Genomic DNA, 20,707 nt, shown 5'->3' on the forward strand with positions numbered 1-20,707 from the left:
AAAACAACATTGTAAGTGTATGAGAATCCAAAAAAGTGTTTTTTAATAACTAAATCTAGGCTAAATTGAATGGGTGCAGATGGCAAACAAGATTTGTTTTCCCCATGGTGGCTGTTAAACAGTATATTGAACAAAAATATAAACGCAAGTGTTGGTCCCATGTTTCATGAGGTGAAATAGAATATCCCAGAAATGTTCAATAGGCACAAAAAAGTATTGCTCTCAAATGCAACAATTTGTTTACATCCTTGTTAGTGAGCATTTCTCCTTTGCCTAGATAATCCATCCACCTGACAGGTGCGGTATATCAAGAAGCTGATTGAACAGCATGATAATTACACAGGTGCACCTTGTGCTAGGGACAATAAAAGGTCACTCTAAAATGTGCAGTTTTGTCATACAACAGAATTCCACAGATGTCTCAAGTTTTGAGGGAGTGTGCAATTGACATGCTGACTGTAGGAATGTCCACCAGAGTTGTTTCCTTTTATATACTCGAACTCAGTAAACTCATTGAAATATTTATATTTTTGTTCTGTATATTTGCCCAACACCTCTTATTTTCACAATATTAGTCCCGCCAAGTTGTACCTCCAAATTCACTCTGAAGGCAGCTGACCACTTGTACCAGCCAATCATAGTTGACCATTCCCTGTGCACCTCACTGAACCACATGCTGCTGCCTTCAGAGTGAGATTGCAGTCAGAAATGAACAGACTCATTGAACTGTACCTATCTGCATTTGACTTGTGTTAGTGCTTGCATTTAAGTGTAAATACGGCACGTGCCATTGCTTCTTTAATTGAGTGTTGCTAATGCAGTCTAGTTATTTACCGTCATGCTTGTTCAAGCTTGCTAGCCAAGATGTTAGCCAGTCATGCTAGCTCATTTATGCTGTGTGCCACATGCCTTGTTTAGAATAATTCCTTTAATACTGTTTGCTTATAGACATAGTATCTTTAATAGCCATGTTACGGACATTTACAACCTTTATGTACTGTAGCCTCATGCTACCGTGTAACGTTACTGTAGCATGTAGCCTAATTTAGCCGGTACCTTTGCTTGCGGCGTAGTTACTATTCCACGTTGGTCGTGGTCTTGTGCACATGTGCAGACGTCGGTTACGTTCCAGTCATGTTTTCAGTTATTATGCTTACCAGTATTTTGGTCTTTAGCCTGTAAGTGTATTTCTATAGCCTGTGTATTTGGTTTTGCCCCTTACATTATATCTTGGCATAAGCAGTATAGAGATGGGGTATATGGGCTCCTGAGTGGCGCAGTGGTCTAAGGCATCTCAGTGCAAGAGACGTTAATATACCTGGTTCAAATCCAGGCTGTATCACATCTGGCTGTGATTGGGAGTCCCATAGGGCGGCGCACAATTGGACAAGTGTCGTCCAGGTTTGGCCTGGGGTAGGCCGTCATTGTAAATAACCGTTTGTTCTTAACTGACTTGCCTAGTTAAATAAAATTTAAAAATATGGGTGATTTTGCAAATATGGGCCTTTTTGTGTCTCAGGGTTAGATTTTTAAGATAACATTTTAACATAGATTGTTTTTCTTCACATCCATTAAGTAATCCAGGCTGAATCACATCCGGCCGTGATTGTGAGTCCCACAGGGCGGCACACAATTGGCCCAGCGTTGTCCAGGTTTGGCCCGGGGTAGGCCGTCATTGTAAATAACAGTTTGTTCTTAATTGACTTGCCTAGTTAAATAAAGGTTAAATAAAACACGTTTTAAACGAATTTCAAAGTAGAGATTAAAATAACCTTAAACCTTTTTTCTCCATAATGTTATGGAGAAAAAAAAGTAATGTAATGTTATTATTTACACTGTTTTGCACTGTTTTTGTCCTGCTTCACACCTGGACTTTTGACAGTCTTCTATGCATTACACTTACAAAAGTCAATTACAAAACATTTAATGCACCTGTTTAAAAAAAAAGTTTCAAATAAATGGAAACTATATACATATTAGATGTGCATAAGCCATTTGATATACATGTATATATATTTTTTACACAAAATACAGAAGTCTCTAGGTGTTGTGTCATGACCACCATGACAAGCAAATAATAATAACCTTTTTTTTCAAAAGTTGCCCTGCCCTGCTAGAGCTGGCCCGGTCAACACAAGCTCACAAAACAGAACCGCCGAGTGCTGAAGCGCGTGGTGTGTCAAAATCGTCTGTTCTGCGTTGTAACACTCACTACCGAGTTCCAAACTGCCTCTGGAACTATTAGACATGGGTATGGTAAATTCTTTAACCCACAGTCACTAAGCTGTTAAGTGGAACTCTTGCTTTCACCTGTGCAATCGTGTTAAATCAGTGATTACTTCATTGTGCAGAGTAAAGAAGGTTATATTTTCAAAGTGTTATTGAATGACTGGATTCACGCATCGATTTGACAGTAAACCTCGAGCATGGATATGATGTCTCAGAATAGTAATCACAAAGGTGTACCTTTTTAGTTTTGTTCATAGCCTCCAAGATGGCAACATTTAGGATCTCCAGAGCAGAGAGGACATACACATATCCTCCCAAGTGTTGAGCAAAGTCATCTGAAATGAAAGAAAGAAAGCAACCCTAATTGTATATTTAACATCGACACCAGTTTCTTATACTAAACAGTACGAATAACAAATTCAGTTGAATATCTAATGTGCATGGTATCGCAATATCCTTCCCCATAATGCACACTTTGATCTAAAAAAATGTCTATGAGAAATGTCGTAACTACCTTAGACTCTATCGAACAACAAAACAGAACAGTACATCCTGAGACACAAGACCGGACATTGATTAGATCAAGTGTTATATTCTCTTATAAAGTTGGAAAGTAAGTCAACCAAAACGCTTAAGTGTGTCAACACTGTTCTTATACTTTATTATGGTAATGTCAAATCAATCAGGACATTATAACTTTCACCAATCTAAGAGTGCCCCGGATTTCCTTTGCCTATGAAGCAGTCATTGATTGATGTTCAATGTACTAACTCCAAGATAACACAGAGAAAGCACTTACAGTGATAAGAGATAGTCAACATCCCCCCATGTCAAGCTGCTCCACTGACTGATGCTTTTCCCATTCAATAAATTATGCAGCAGGTTTATTCTCGGAAGTGAGTGTTTACAGGTTCTTGTCCTACTTTTGGCTTTCCATCTGCCACTAATTTTCATAAGCTGGATATCTAGATGTGTTAATCAGTTTATACCCACACTTATAATAATAGAAGGTTATAGATGATGATCAGCATGACAATGTTGATTATGAGAAAAATGAAGATCGGAATGACAATGTTATGCTGATGGTGATAACAACTTATTACAACAATAACCCACTGGGCACAAACTGGCTGAATGGTGAAGGTCGAGAGCCGTGCGTCCTCCGAATCACAACCCAGCCAAGCCGCACTGCTTCTTGACACAATGCAAGCTGACACGGTCGCCAGGTGTACGGTGTTTCCTCCTCTGACACATTAGTGCGGCTGGCTTCCGGGTTAAGCAGCCGTTCTGTCAAGAAGCAGTGCGGCTTGGCTGGGTTGTGTTTAGGAGAACGCGCGGCTCTCGACCTTCACCTCTCCTGAGTTCGTATGGGAGTTGCAGCAATGGGACAGGACTGTAACTACCAACTGGATACCATGAAATTGGGGGAGAAAAAAGGGTAAAAAAAATAGCAAAAAGTTGTTTTGAGGGTGAAATTTCAATTGCAGAATTGTCATCATGGTAACCAATTTTCAACATAGACAAACTTTGTGGAAAATATCTAGAATTTGTACCTTTGAAACCACGTCAAATCTTAAATGTTACAGTGGGGCAAAAAAGTATTTAGTCAGCCACCAATTGTGCAAGTTCTCCCACTTAAAAAGATGAGGGAGGCCTGTAATTTTCATCATAGGTACACTTCAACTATGAAAGACAAAATGAGAAAAAAAAATCCAGAAAATCACATTGTAGGATTTTTAATGAATTTATTTGCAAATTATGGTGGAAAATAAGTATTTGGTCAAAAACAAAAGTTTATCTCAATACTTTGTTATATACCCTTTGTTGGCAATGACAGAGGTCAAACATTTTCTGTCTTCACAAAGTTTTCACACACTGTTGCTGGTATTTTGGCCCATTCCTCCATGCAGATCTCCTCTAGAGCAGTGATGTTGTGGGGCTGTTGCTTGGCAACACGTACTTTCAACTCCCTCCAAAGATTTTCTATGGGGTTGAGATCTAGAGACTGGCTAGGCCACTCCAGGACCTTGAAATGCTTCTTACAAAGCCACTCCTTCGTTGCCCGGGCGGGTGTACCTATGATGAAAATTACAGGCCTCCCTCATCTTTTTAAGTGGGAGAACTTGCACAATTGGTGGCTAACTAAATACTTTTCCCCCCCACTGTATAATAATAGTATCAATAATATAATATCAAATAATAGGCTGAGCAGCCCCTCCTACTGGAGCTATCCATTTGGTCTCCCATCCAGGGCTTTAACCAAGCCCTGCTTAGCTTTGATATTGTATAGAATGATTATTGAGAGATCTCTTATTATCTAAATATATTCAGTGTTGCTATCGAAGTCATTCAATGGTCTTAGTATTTTGTGTTTTCGTTATTATTTTGGTCAGGCCAGGGTGTGACATGGGTGATTTATGTGTCCTATCTTGTCTAGGGGTTTATTAGATTTATGGGGTTGTGTTTAGTAGAGTTGTCTAGGAAAGTCTATGGTTGCCTAGAGTGGTTCTCAATCAGAGGCAGGTGTTTATCGTTGTCTCTGATTGGGAACCATATTTAGGCAGCCATATTCTTTAGGTGTTTCGTGGGTAATTGTTCCTGTCTCTGTGTTTATTGTCACCAGATAGGCTCAGTCACTTTGGTTTTTCTTTTTTCCTTGTTTTGGAAGAGAATAGAATGTGAGCCGGTGCGCCATTCTCCTTGCGGAGATGGTGCTAAATCCATCAACATGGTCGGTCCCTGGGATTGGGCTGGCCAACACGATTCGGTTTGCTTGGAAGGAAAAGGAGTTGGAGCCTTTAGGACGGGAAACTTTTGGAAGGATAATATTGATGGGGATTCTAAAGCTGACGGTGAAGGACGTGTTTTGTTTCCAAGGCAACTCGTTGGAGGGAGCATACGACGTGGCATTATATACAGAGGAGAAACACGATGATATCCTGAGAAGGGCAAGAGCAGTGGGAGGTGAGAGGCCGATGAGCCACTATGAAATAACAAGCCTGGCGAAGAACAACTTTAGGGTTGTAACTGTCAACATTTACAACCCATACGTTAAGGACGAAGAGGTGAGGGCCTTTCTGGGGAGATACATGGATAACGTCTCCTCAGCAAGGCACCTCAAAGACTCCCTTGGGTTTTGGAATGGGAGGAGAGGCTTCCAGGCCCTCCTCAGGGAGGACCCAAAGGGACATGGTGGCTACCTCCATCCTCCTGCTATGTTCTCCCTAGGGGCTGACAGGGGACGTTGTTTTATGCACGTCAGCCCCCATTTTGCAGGCGCTGTCTGGCCTACGGCCACATATTCGCCTCGTGCAGCACAAGAAAATGCAGATTTTGTGGATCTGAGGAACATGAGGCGATTGTGACAAGCCTAAGGCGTGCCACGGGTGTGGCTCGTCAGCACACCTGTGGCGGGGTGCCCGGCTCGTCAGGTCATATGCGTCTGCGGCTGGGGGGGGGGGATGGGGGAAGAAGAGGAGGGGAAGGAAGCACGCCTCATGACCAGAGTACAGGTCCAGAGGGGAAGGCCGCAAGGAAGGAGGAGGAGCAAGAAGCGGCGGATGGAAGAGAGAAGGAAACAGAAGGCACGGGAGTAGGAGAACCAGGAAAAGTGGCGGAAGAAGGCAACCGAGTGGAGGAGCATGAGAGAGAAGAAAGCGAGGGAGGAGTGGTGGAGAAGGAGACGGTGGAAGAGCAAGTGGACTGGGGGGAAAGTGCCCTGGTGGAAGAGATGAGGGGTATGGTGGAGGAGCTGGCAGGGGGGGAGGGTGGTATCTCTCCACTGCCGCCATCACCAAAGAAGAGAATGAAGAGGAGGGTGCGATTGGCCGACAGTGAGAGGGAGGGGTTGGTCAAGAGTGATGGGGGTGGGAGAAACCTCTGGGTTGCTGCTGGTCTCCCCAGGCCCTCAACTTCTGTTGGGTGGGGACACACCTAACAAGACTCAGGACTGGGTACAGGAGGAGGTGGGGAGTTTTTTGTTTGGGGACTCAGCCTCCCCAATTATTATTTTTTTATTTTTTTTTATTTTTTTTTCCAAACCAGCTGCAGCACTGGGGAGGGGGAGGAGTGTGGGGGTAGACCCAGGGTGCAGGGCACCCCGGAGCCAAACACTATTCCTGGGTTGGTGAGATGGAGGAAGAGGGGGGGATGTCGGGAGTACGGATGGTGTTTTCACCGGTAGATATGGAGCAGGGCAGCATCGGGTGAGTCTCCTGTTTTTTTTTTTTTTTTCTGTCTGGGTTTAGAATTTGAGTGTATTACATGTTTTTATTTTATTCTTTCATGGGGTCTAATTTTACTTTTGTTAGTTTAAATGTAAGGGGTTTAAGGGATTTTGTTAAGAGGAGGGCGGTTTTTAGTTATTTGGAGGGTGTGGGGTTTGATTTTTGTTTTTTACAGGAGGTTCACCTGAGGGATGGAGGGGATGTTAGTAGGTTTAAGAGGGAGTGGGACAAGGGGGAGTCGGTTTGGTGTATTGGGCGGGTGCACTCATCGGGGGTAGGGATTTTGTGTGGGAACAGGGAGGTAAAAGTGGAGGATTCTTTTGTGGTAATGCAGGGGAGGGTTATAGGGGTGGATGTCACGATAAGGGATTGTAAATTTAGATTAGTGGTGGTGTATGGGCCACAGGTGGTGGCAGACATGAGGGAGATGGTGGACTGTCTGACACCCCTGTGTGTCACAAATAGGAAATTAGTGATAGGGGGGGATTTTAATACAGATTTAGGAATAGGGGGGGATAGCAGTGAAGGCGCCATTACCGGGCTAATGGCTTGCCATGGTCTGGTTGATGGTGGTCTGCACACTACTCCGAAAATGGCCGGTCCTACATGGCGCAACTCCAGGGGGTTGAGCGGAGGCTCGACTATATTTTTGTACCCAGGTCTTTGGGTAAGTTGTCTGGGCGGCTGTTGCCTGTTTTCTTTTCGGATCACGACGGGGTGCTCCTGCAGGTGGGGTCGCCAGTCTGCCTCTTTGGTAGGGGGTACTGGAAGTTAGAACGGGATGTGCTGGAGGAGCAGGCTTTTGTTGACGGGTTTTATGGTTTCTTTTGGAGGCTTTAAGTCCTCCGGTCCTCCGGTTCCTGGAGCGTGCGCATAGTGGCTTTCTAGAACACAATGAGACTTGTTCTGCTATGTTCTTTAAGTCGGTTAGGGCCAGACAGAGTAGGAAGGTAATGCATGACGTTAGGGAAGAAAATGGTAGTATAGTTAGAGAACCAGAGGATATGGTCAGGGTGACAACTGATCATTTCCAAGGTTTATTTAAGGAAAGGGAAATAGATGTAGAGCAGGGAAATGTGTTTTTAGAACACTTGTCCAGGCGGTTGCCGGAGGACATTAGAGAAGTGATGGAGGCCCAGATTTCACTAGAAGAGGTTGAGAGCGCTCTTAGGAGGATGGGAAAAGGGAAGATGCCTGGGATGGATGGGCTGCCGGCTGAGTTTTATCTCAAGTTTTGGGGTATATTTGGACCAGTGGTCCTCGAAGTCTTGAAGGCCATCCTTGAGACGGGGGTCCCGGGGGATCAATGGCTGTTGGTGTGCTGTCACTTTTATATAAGAAGGGGGAAGTAACAGACCTTGGCAACTGGCGGCCGTTGACCATGCTGTGTGTAGATTACAAGCTACTTGCAAAGGTTTTAGCAGACCAGTTGCACACAGCCCTTCCCTACGTCGTCCATGAAGATCAGACGTGTGGGGTAGAGGGCCGCTCTATTAGATGGAACCTACAGTTAATCAGGGACTCCATCGCTTGGGTTGAAGATAGAGGACTGCCTTTAATGGTAGCAGCGCTAGATCAGGCGAAAGCCTTTGATCGCGTGAATAGATCCTTTTTATTCAGAGTGTTAGGTCGATTAGGATTTGGGGAGAAGTTCATAGGATGGATTCGTACATTATATGTCGGAGCGGGGTGCCGAGTTAGTGTAAATAGTCACTTGGGTGACGTTTTTGACCTCTCGTCTGGGGTCAGGCAGTGGTGCCCACTCTCGGCTCTCCTCTTCGTTCTGTACATGGAGCCTCTGGGGGCTGCCATTAGGGCAGACACAGGGGTGGAAGGCTTGTTGATCCCTGGAAGTGGTGGGCTGCGTGTTAAGATGACGCAGTACGCCGACGACACTTCCTTGCTGCTGTGCAAGGACTCGTGCCTGACAAGGTCCCTTGCTATCTTTGGGGATTTCACCCGAGCGTCGGGAGCGGTTCTGAACCATGCAAAGTCTTCCGTCAAGTTTTTCGGAAGATGGCGCGGTAGAACGGATGTGCCCGGGGGGTTATCTCTCTGTGAGGGGGCCCTGAGGATTCTCGGGGTCCATTTTGAGACCTCCGGCTCAGCGACGCTAAACTGGAACATGCGTATCGCAGTGGTACAGAGGAAGCTAACAATGTGGAAGGCTAGGTATTTGTCTTTTATGGGCAATGTCCTGGTCCTAAAGGTGGATGTGTTGCCGTCTCTTTTGTATTTTGCGTACATCTACCCATTGCCGGCTTGTCTGAGGAGGCCTCTAGTGAGGCTTGTGTTTCAGTTCATGTAGAGTGGCAGGTGCGAGTGGGTCGCCAGGGCACGCATGCTCTGTCCCATCGGGGAGGGAGGTAGGGGGGTACCACATTTTCCCCTCAAGCTGGATGCAATTTTTGTTTCTTTCTTGTTAACGGAGCTTGCTCATCCAGTGATACACCCGTCCGGTTACCTCCTGCGGGTGTTCTTCTCGTATCAGGCGAGAAGCATAATGGTGTGGTCTAACACGGGTCCTCGGGCGGAACAGCTGCCGTGGCACTTTGGTCATGCGGCCAAGTGGCTGCGTGCGCACCCTGAGGTTGAAGTTGCCCGAGTAGGTTTAGATCACAGGCACCTGTACGAGGAGGTCAGAAAGGCAGGGAGTCCGGCGCCTGTAGTGGGCATCTCGGAAGTGGTCTGGGAGGGAGTGCAGGCGCGGGGTCTGGACAACAGGCTCAAGGACCTGAATTGGTTGAGCCTCCATAAGTGCTTGCCGGTACGTTCCATCATGTACCGGTATAGTTTGGTGCAATCCCCCACCTGTCCAAGATCCTCTTGTGGCAGGGAGGAGACTGTGCGCCATGTCTTTTGGGACTGTGCCTTTGCCGGAGTAGGATGGGCTAGGGCACGGGTGTTGTTAGGTTTGGTAAGGGGGGATTTTGTATTGACGTGGGCCAGGTTAGAGAGAGGTGTAGGGAGAGCGAGAGGGACAGATAGGGACAGGTTTCTGCTCTGGCTTCTCATGAGTCTCTTTAAACGGGGGCTGTGGGAAGCCAGGCAGAACATGGTGAAGACAGGGAGAGATTGGGGGTGGAAGGGATAGTGAGGAGGGTGGAAGGAGATTTGAGGGGGAGGATGAAGAGGGAGGAGAGGAAGTGGGGGCAGCATGCTGCTCGGGAGAGGTGGAAGGGGGGTTTAGGGCTGGGTGTCATTTAGATTTGTAAGGGGATAGATTAAGGACGGGGAGATAGGGAAAGGTAGCTTGTAGGGTGACGGGGAGGGAAGATGCTCCCCTGAGGTTTTGTTTGGGGTTTTTGTTTAGTTAAATTAAAATACCATTATTGGAGTATGTATGAAAATTATGAGTTGTAAAGAATGAATGGTATTGAAGGTAATAAATTATTTTTTATTAAATTTTTTTATTTTTTTTTAAATAGGGCGGTTTCGGTTTTCACGTTACGTTTATTGTTTTTGTAATTGTTCGTTATTATCTTTATTAAAGATGTATCAAGATAACCACGCTGCATTTTGGTCCTGCTCTCTTTCAACGGAAGAAAACCGTAACATATACAGCACTTGCGAAGTCATCTAGAGGTATTGTTTCAATTCAACTAAAAATAAAACAATACCTATAGGCCTAGGGTTTCAAGCTTAAATCTTAATCTTAAAGTTAATAATGAATATGTTGGATGCACGTCTACATTTCAACCAAAATTAAGTTAAAGAATAGGACTAAATCAAATCAAACTACAGTATAAATAAAGTTTGACTTGATTTAGTCCTCTTCTTTAAATTAGATTTTTGGTTGATATGGAGATGTGAATCCAACATTTTAAAATACAAATTTGAGGACAAACTGGAATTAAAGTCAGACTAAGTCAGTAGGCACAAAATATACATCTACTTCAAATGTTGGTATTTGGTTGTGTTGTCAACTTAATAACAAAATTCTATATGACTTGTAATACTATAAATAGCATAAAGTTATTAAGGCTAATGTAACAGTTTTTATTCAACCTTAAAATGAGTAACACATCCATGGCCACATTTTGAGTTGACTGCAACTATAAAAATCTTACTATGCAATCATAAAGCATGCATATCTCACAATATACATATGGAACAGCATTGATCACTTGTACTATGTACAGTACGTTTGATGTAATCTCAACTACAATCTAGGTCATTTGGTTGTGCTATTAGATGACACACAGTGATAACACTAAGTTGTTGTATAAATACAAAATATCAGACATTGTTTTTTTCAATATAATTTGTTTGTGCTTTTAGATGGTTGAAAGCCTAGTGATAACACATTGGCTGTCTTTTTGAGTGGGTGTATAAAAGGTTGAAATTTCATTGATCAACACCTCAACCAAAAATAACCCACATTTCCACATTGAAATGACGTGGCGTGCTCACTGGAAAGTCACTGACCTTATTATGAAAGAGAATTGTTGAGCACAAAAGATTCAAATGTGGGAATAATGTATTACTGGAGGCATGTTGGAGAGATTGCAGGGTTAATTTTATGAAAGGATGGGCCACATTAAAACACACACTCACCTGATAGTTTGTCGGTATCTAGGTTGCTGCAATGTATCAGAAAATAAATAGATGGGAAAAGAAAGAGTTCATTGAATTACAGACATTTCAAAGATGTTTGGTGTTTCATTTAAGTCCTGGAGAGGTTGTGTGCCTCTGCATGGACAGAATTTCGAATTCTACAGAGGGAAGCTTTGCACCACTTCATGAAGCCGGGTGCCCCCCAATGTACTGTAAAACGTTCAGGAATTAATAGGTTCAATAAAAGAGAACAAGATTACTATGAGCTTTAAATAACGCTTCATTCACCACTTTTCCACTTAGTGAGTGAAGCCTACAGGCTTTGATTAAAGAAATGTGATCTCCTCTCTGGTAATATCATTTCCATGGTATTTGAAATGGACTTTGTGGAACAATATTTTGAAATATTCAAGTCAGCTTTTCCTAGGCTGAAATGTATGACTGGGCAGAAATGACCACATAAAAGTCGACCACCTAAAATGTTATATGAAACTGTCAAGAGGAGTAAAACAAGGTGTTCCACTATCGGCATATTTATTTATTGTGGCCATCGAAATATTATTTATTAAAATCCGATCCAACAATAATATCAAGGCTCTAGTTAATCCAGGGTTTAAAAACAAAGGTGTCATTCATTATATGCTGACAATTCATGTTCTCTTTCAAATCCGCAATTAAAATCCCTGCATATCCTCAGAGGACCTAGGTAATTTTTCTAACCTCTGGATTACAACTGAAATATGATATGTACCATATTACATATTGGATCACATTTAAAAAATTTAAAAAAAACTTTAACATTACCTTGTAGTTTACAAATAAAATGGTATGATGGTGAAGTGGACATACTCGGTATTCATATCCCGAAAGAAATTATCTCACTATCATACAATACATACAGCAAAAAATATTCCACTTTATTTGGAAAAGCAAGCCAGACAAAATTAAATGAATATGACTTCAGAGGGCAGAAATGATTAAATATTAAAGTCCAATGGACATCTCACTAAAGGTTTCAGTCATACAAAAGCTATACTTAACTCTGAACTGGTTCGATACAACCTCTCACATTCAAGAATTTGGAAATCAAATAATCTCCAGAATATCACTATTTTTAAAACAAGCCATAGAAAGCTGGTTGCAATTTCAGTTTAATCCACCAGAAAAGACAGCACAAATATTACAACAAATATTATGTTTAAACTCAAATATATACTAATTGATTAAAAAAAATACATTATTTTTGGCATGAAAGAAAAAAGGCATAATCTTTGAATTATATCATAAATATGACTGGTGGAGTTAAATCACACATGTAGTTAACAAAAACATATGGACATGTCTGCTCTATCCAAAATTACAAGCAACTGATTTCAGCATTACTACAAAAATAGAAGTGGAAGGGGGAGGAGGTAAGGAACTTGTCTGTCGGCCCTGCATTAAAGACCGAAATTGGTTAAAGAAAATTGTATTTAATAAAAAAGTACACCAGTATACCAGGGCCAACAAATAAAAACGCAACATGCAACAATTTAAAATATTTTACTGCGTTACAGTTCATATGAGGAAATCAGACAATTTAAATAAATGAATGAGGCTCTAATCTATGGACTGCGAATACAGATATGCATCTATTGGTCACAGATACCTTTAAAAAATGGGCCTCACAATGGGCCTCAGGATCTCGTCATGGTATTTTTGTGCATTCAAATTGCCAGTCAATAAAATGCAATTGTGTTCATTATCCATAGTTTATGCCTGCCGATACCATAACTCCACCACCACCATGGGGCACTCTGTTCACAAAGTTGACATCAGCAAACTGCTCTCCCACACGACGCCATACCCATGGTCTGCGGTTGTGAGGCCGGTTAGGCGGACTGCCAAATTTTCCAAAATGACGTTGTAGATGACGCTGTGTCCGTAAAATGTATAAACTGGAAGTAGAAGCCTAAGTATTGTTGTCCATTAGTTTACTCCAATTAGGGGAAGGGTGGTAGAGTTAGGGGAAAATAATAAAGAAAGAAAATATATAAAAAATATATACAGCATATATTTAAATCATGTTTTATGGGGGATTGGAAATGATGCATACAATTACATGTTATGCAGTGTTAGCCTAGTATGTGCATGTATAAAAGCATCTCACTTATACAGAGTGCTTCTTTGCTGGTATTTGAAAGACCTTTACTGGCTCTGCTTGGACGGCCAAATTAAGAGCAAAAGTTAAGTTGGTTAATGACTTGTGTAATTGGCATGTGCAACCTGCATTGCTCCTACTATCGTCCACTGTCATTTATCAACATTGACGCAAAAATTCATTTTCAAAGCAACAAGCCGCAATGCCCTTTGTCACCTTTTAGCTGCCAATGTGTTTTCATTAGAAGAGTAACATTAGTTTGAAGTTGTACTAGTCGTATGTACGGGATACGCATTGTATACATCGTCCAATGAAATGCTTACTTGCAGGTTCCTTCTCGACAATGCAATAATAAGAAATAATAAAAGACAAGAATATGAATATAAAGTAAATGGCTCAAATTAATAGAATATTTTTTTTGAGCATAAGTATAATACAGGAAGGCACAATTTAAAGTCCAATATTTACACACGTATTGGGGAAGGGGGGGTGATCTTCACTGTGGGGGGAAAATGCCCTTGCCATTCCGGAATTGTTTTCATTACCATAATCATTAACATAATCTCAAAATTGTGTGTAGGACTTCTTCAGGCAATCTTGGTTTCCCTATTTGTTCATCTGAGCTGCAGGGACTTTGACGGACAAGATCATTTCCCTAACAAGGGTTTTGTTGGACTTCAAATGCTATAATGTTGTGAAATTCTTCATGTTTGGGGAGCAAGTCGGTGGATGCTCAATTAATATACATTTCCATTCAACAGGCTTAAACAATGGAAAAGTCAACTTTTGCCACTTCAGGAGAGAAAACGGCTATGGAAAAAGCTGGCTTTTAAAAGGATAGTTTGGGATTTTAAAACTTCATATTAGATGTGAGTGCAAAATTACAATATTGTTATAATACTGTTATTGCATCAAATGGTTGTTTTATAGAATAGAATAAGGATCTTAAAACACTCATCTGTGCGTGGTCTTCTGAATTGGGCCTCTGGAGCTTAATGCTGACAGTGGATTTACGATGCCTTTGGTGATAACCTAAAGACCGCATTCCATAGCATGAGTTGGTGTTTGTGTACTGGGAGGTACCAGGGTGGAGATGGCTCAGGTATGGATAATGATGAAGGGAACCTTGTTTTGGGGAACAGACCCTGGTTTCCACACAATGAGAACAGTCTTTACAGCAGATACTGTCCACTGTGAATGATTCATTTCTTTCATACGAATCCTAACCTTGTGACTCATTCCACACATCTGTTTGTCATGAACATTCAGGAGGATGTACATTGCTATAAAATTCTGTGGCTGAAATCAGCTTGTTGGGCTTTCAACTAATCATCTAAGGGTGGTTTGTCGACCAGCCATCATTATTGCATAGCACTCACATCATTCACTGGTGTGTGTGGTGTCACATGCTTTCCTTATTTATACGTTTTGAATAAAGTAATATCCTGATTGGTGATTGACTTTGTCTCGCCTCATTATTGATTAGAATTTCCACGATATAGATCACTGGTCACTAACCGGTCGATCGCTAATCTTAGACGATCACCAAATATTTCTGTAAAAAACACAATGATAAAGCCTTGCATTTTCCTATGTTCTTTATTTGTTTTGAGCTGTTGGCGGTAGGTGCACTTGATTCAGCAGCCCTAGCACCGGCAAGGCAAAGTATTCCCATTTTGAACAATTTCATGTGTCTGAAGGTAGAACTCCGCCCAGAGGGCAAATCAAGCGCACCTATAGCCCTACCGCTGGCCAATCAGATAGTTTAGATCACTGTGTCTGCAGTTTCCTCGCGCCATATGCTGTAAAAAGAAGCCTAGGACACAAAGTTGATAATGTGAGATTTAGAAAGTTTTAAAACCAGGACTAGAGTGAGACTCAATGAATACAACAAAGAGCTTCTGTTTTAGGAGTAAGTTTAAGTTGTTATTCAGCACTGTCAACACTTTTTTCAAAAGTTTTATAAGCCATAAAATGTGCATTCTCCCTACTCCCACTCACGCTACAACCAGCAATGCAGCTGCAATAGATGAGAATAGCAAAGTGTTTTCAAATCAAAATCAAATCAAATTTAATTTGTCACATACAAGAGGTTTCTTACAGTGAAATGCTTACTTACAAGCCCTTAACCAACAATGCAGTATTAAGAAAATACCCAAAACATTAAAGTAAAAAAAATGTAAGAGATAAGTAAAACAAATAATTATAGAGCAGCAGTAAGTAACAATAGCGGGCTATATACAGGGGGTACCGGTACAGAGTCAATGTGTCAACGTGCGGGGGCACCGGTGTCAAGGTAATTGAGATAATTATGTACATGCAGGTAGGGTTGTTAAAGTGGCTATGCATAGATAATAACAGAGAGTAGTAGCAGCGTGGGGGGGGGTGCAAATGCAAATAGTCTGGGTAGCCATTATATTAGCTGTTCAGGAGTCTTATGGCTTGGGGGTAGAAGCTGTTTAGAAGCCTCTTGGACCTAGACTTGGCGCTCCGGTACCACTTGCCGGGTGGCTGGAGTCTTTGACCATTTTTAGGACCTTCCTCTGACACCGCCTGATATAGAGGTCCTGGATGGCAGGAAGCTTGGCCCCAGTGATGTACTGGTCCGTTCGCACTACCCTCTGTAGTGACTTGCAGTAGGAGGCCGAGCAGTTGCCATACCAGGCAGTGATGTAACCCGTCAGGATGCTCTCGATGGAGCAGCTGTGAAATCTTTTGAGGATCTGAGGACCCATGCCAAATATTTTTAGTCTCCTGAGGGGGAATAGGTTTTGATAAGCTTGCGTTGTTGTTATTTGCAGCTTGTGCCTTTTTTAATATCAAGGAAAATGTAACTTTCTCTGGTCATAGGAGTAACAACATGAATTGGTGCATGAGGCCAAAATAATGCAGTGCGACTTTAGTTTCGCCATCAGCTGGAAGACTGATTCACCTTTTCTCAGCAGAGGGAAGGAGAGAGGCGGGATGGTGAGTCGGGTGAGAGGCTGACCATCACTCCAGTAAAAAAAAGCAAATGATTATGCTCACTCAGCTGTGCCTCACAAGTAATACAACAAGTGACCTATTACCAGTGTGATCATATACTGTAGCTACCTGTACATTTAAAAAATATATAATTTCAAAATTGTCTGAGAAGAACATTGGCAGGGCCTATTGCCTACTGAGCAAACCTCATTGCTACAGAACAGTTTTTAATTGGTGCATAGGCTTACGCTTTTTAAGTCATGTTAAAAATGAAAAATAAATCAGTGGGTCGTATTTAAATAGCCTCTTGTTTCTCATTCCCCACCATCTACTCTGTTGGTTAGTTCTGCAAAATGCTACATCAAGTATACAAGAAATGTGCATGTTGATGAATTGGACATGCCTGTGCGATGTTTCGCTATAAATCAAATCAATGTTGCACACCATTAGGTAAGGGCGGTATACCTTATATATACCGTATACCAGGGCAATTTTAAATACCCACGGGATAATTTTAATAACGTTAAAAAAATACATCTTTGCTTCCTGACGATCCACTGTTGTGCATCGCAAGAGAGGTGATCAAGTTACACTTGATATTCACTACTGATGTTTGCCAGCTATCTTATAACTTGTAAGTTTAACTGAGTGCTTAATACATTTTCTCCAGTTCAGGGCCCCAGCTATGAATTTGGTTTGCTTAGTGTCTAGCTTGCAAGATCAATATTGTTGAACATAATATACTCTACAGGCATGTCAAAGTTCCAGAGTGAGATCTCTGCTAGTTTTAATGTTGTTTTTTTATACAGAGAATGTAAGCAATCACAACCCTCCATTTACTTGTATCATTACACATCCTGCAAATCACCAGCAGAGGGCGACCATTTTGAATCCATTTTCACATTCACTCTGTTGGTAATGCTTACAAATTTGATTATAACTCCTAAAGTAGAAGAGATCCCACTCTGGAACATTGATATTCCCTCCAAGTATATTATGCTCAACAATATGAAAAATGTGCCAAATCTAAAATGGTATATTTTCAATATTCATAAATTAATGTAAGAAAATTGTAAGATATTAATGTAAGGAAATACTACTCATATTATAGAGCAAGCGGTAAAGCGTAATATGAAACCAAATGTTGCTTTTTAGTTCCTACAGATGATACATTATGGTGTCTTAAAGGAGGCCTCGGTAAGGCCAAAATGTCACAAATACTCCAGCCTCAATTATTTCTCAATTATGCTTTAAGATACAAATGTAAAATACATGTCAACAATCCTTCCTCCTACTAAAGGACCCTTCTATGGATTAAATGTCGTGAAAATCCCCCCAAAAATCATTGTCTTGTTTTGTTCTAGTTTCATGAGGAATCACAGAGAGGGAACATACTTATTCTGCCGCCCATCTATGGAGTAGAAGAGCTCCTGCAACTCCTCAGTGGTGAGAATCCCGTCTGCGAAATAAGCATTGAACTCATCAAACGACAGTTTTCCATCATCTGAAAGACAACACAAGACCACAGTTTATGCATCAATGACTGAGACACATGGCCATAGGAAATCATACTAGGGTTCAAATACTATTTGCGGTCTTTCAAATGCTATGAGCGTTTGATTCGGCATACCTGTGCCAGATGTTTGGAGTTTGAACTTTTGGGACAATTCCATTTTTGTCCATCCATTTATGCCAGACAAACTCAGCTTAAATTATTTGATAGAAAACAAATATTATTTGAACCCGGGTCTGGACGAAATAGAGCTGGCCTACGTATAATAGCTTAAATGGTTACGTCCCAAATGGCACCCTGTTCCCTACATAGTGCACTACTTTTGAGAGCTTAGTTGTCTGATTTGTGATGAACATGTTCCTGGTGTTAAGCTGCCGCTTGGCAGGAGGACTAGACAGACAAACGTTGGAGCTGGAGTCAGCAGCTGGCTAGCCAGACTGGGCGTACTGACGGACAGAAGGAAGTCATCAGCAGATTTATAACACTTTGTGTGTATCCTAAACGACACTCCATTTACTATATAGTGCACTACTTTTGACCAGGGCCCATAAAGCTCTGGTCAAAAGTAGTGTACTATCAATGCGTAAAATGGTCTGTTTCCGAGTGTGTACATGCAAGGGAGAATATCTTTAATGATAAGTAGTAGAAGCCCAGTATTGAGAAGTCAGAATAAAAGCAGAGCTGGACCACTCTTGATTAGTTGGCTCTGGAAGGTCATGGATCTTTACACATGCTATTAGCCCCTAACACCTTGTCTATTGTACTCATATAACGCCCCAATTAATCTCAGCAGGCAATCTACTCCAAACATGTATTGAGTAGGTATATAACATAGTTCATACATTTTAAAAATGTCTTAAGAATGATAGACTATAAAGTTAATGGAGCCTATATTCATACAATCATCAATTAAAGATCCAATATCTAATCAAACTTCAATTCAAATGTTCTTTGAAGTGCATTTAAAATAGCAACTCACTTAAAACAATAAAATGAAAAAACAAGCACGGCAATAAAAGAGATCAAATGTTATCAAAGAACATAAAACATAAAGCCGTCATTGATTAAAGGCCAAGCTAAAAAGGCCGGTTGACAATTGGGATTAACATAACAAAAATGTATAATAAATTGTAGAACAAATGATGATTATTTTATAAAATAAACACAAACAATTTAAGAAATAAACATGAGAAATGCATGAGTTTCCATTTGCTGGACCAACAAGCACCTCACAACAGAACAACCGTGTTACTATGCCTGGTGTTAGCTCTACATCTGGTTGAATGAGTGGTAGACCAATCTGTCTGTCAGTGGCGAACCACGTGGTAAGTACATATGATGAGCGAAAACGTATACTTTGATCAGTGCTTATAACCTCTCACAGCATCCCTACCTTATCATGTTCTGTCAGCTGTACAATGGTGAAATCCTTGTTTAGATACATGAATGTGAAGACACTATACAGATCATGCCGATCTTCACTTCCTTATGACAAACAGCTGTTTAGGGGGCAGGCAAATAATTTCTGAGCTAACTGCAAATTCAACACCGGTCAGATCCTTATTCTCATAGATCGTTATTCTAAATTATGTAAGTACTTGGTACCATCAGAACTTACATGTACTGCACGTCATCGCTCTCATGACTGCCTGCTAACAAGTTTGTAATATTATCAGTCAGTTGGCCAGACCCTTCTCTTAACCTCTTGGGCAGTTAAATAATTTCCCATTAAATTAACTGAGATGCTGTGATTGTTGGTCTTCTGTTTACCGATGAAATCACTGAAATGGAAAGCATCAGAAACTATATACTGGACCATAGTCCAAAAAGCATTTCTTCAAGAGGTTAGGTAGGGGAAAATTTGGTGTGCAAATACTGTTTTCCATACAACCTTGCAAAGCTCTCACAGAACTTTTGCAAGTGGCGATGATCCTCTCTAACTCGCTCCATCGTGATACATCTAGCACATAATATGGTACAGGCTTTGACAAAATGGGTTCAGAAATCATAACGGGCATCCTCCACAAGTCCTTTAAGAGCGAATAAGGAGTAAACGCATGTCAACATTTTTCATTCTTGTGCACTGAAATGAGAAAATCCTGAAGAGATTTTAGCGGGTACTTGGCACATGCCTGTAGGTGCTTTCAGTTCATCATCTTTAAGCTGAGTATGTGTTTGTATTCCATCTTCAAGCACACCAATATTCTTCCAGACTGTAAAAACGTGTTTTGCTGTCCCAGTAAAAGAATATGCATTGACAAAACCGACATGTGTGCAACTATGGGGCAAAATAGACAACGGTTGGCTTAGACTGTTAACAACATGTAAACTATATTTAGTCTCCCATGTTTATTGAAAACATAAATACATTTGCACAATGAGCACTTGTCTCTCAAATACATTGTTAGAGTTGGTTGGTTATCTAGCTAGTGAATTCTTGCCACATTAGCATTGACATGAAATCAGCCAAAACACCTCAGAACAAGACACGGTATTAAGAACAAGATGAAACTATCTGAAAAAAATCACGTAGTGTTTCCCCACATGGCAGTTTCTTGTCATTGTTGGTAGCTATCTGGCCATCCTGTATCACAACAACTCACAGACTTCTGCCCCATTGTAGTGTGTGCATCTTTTCCATGACATTGTCAGCTAACCCATCTATAGGGTCCACTACAGCCATGTCTATGGGCATGAAATATAGCAATTTAAATAGCTATCTGCCTTGATCTTCGCCTGTGTCCAAATACTCCCTTGCATTTTGTGAACTTCATTCTGACGTTGTTGTCCATCTAGTGCATGATGGAATAATCTGCTTTTCATCCCATGTCCATGGAAATGGTTCTAAGCATTTGTTGCAACCTGTGCGAGCTTGACCTGAATCTGTGTTGTTGGAACAGATAAAAAGATGGTGAAGAAATCACAAGTAGGCTTCATGAAAGTTAGAAACATCACACCAACAAAAAACGTTTCTAATAAAAGTTTCTAATAGAATGACATGGAACATAAACAGGGGCCAACTCTATAAACGGTTATGATATGTTATCGATGTACTCTAGCTTTGAGCGAAGTCTTGTG

At 41.3% G+C, this 20,707-nt stretch overlaps 1 protein-coding gene across 4 annotated transcripts in view; it reads right to left on the reverse strand.

Annotated features, from left to right (window-relative positions):
* LOC112267226 (N-terminal EF-hand calcium-binding protein 1) overlaps positions 1-20,707 on the reverse strand; it is a 59,913-nt gene that overhangs the window by 11,829 nt on the left and 27,377 nt on the right. For all 4 annotated transcript variants that reach the window (XM_024445470.2, XM_024445459.2, XM_024445462.2 and 1 more), the window contains exons 3-5: positions 17,512-17,620; positions 11,013-11,038; positions 2,467-2,564 (exon numbers count right to left, since the gene is read on the reverse strand). In XM_024445470.2, coding sequence (XP_024301238.1) covers positions 2,467-2,564; positions 11,013-11,038; positions 17,512-17,620 — 233 coding nt within the window. The remainder of the gene's footprint in view (positions 1-2,466; positions 2,565-11,012; positions 11,039-17,511; positions 17,621-20,707) is intronic.

The sequence above is a fragment of the Oncorhynchus tshawytscha genome, linkage group LG02, assembly GCF_018296145.1.
Source record: "Oncorhynchus tshawytscha isolate Ot180627B linkage group LG02, Otsh_v2.0, whole genome shotgun sequence".
Taxonomy (NCBI): Eukaryota; Metazoa; Chordata; class Actinopteri; order Salmoniformes; family Salmonidae; genus Oncorhynchus; species Oncorhynchus tshawytscha.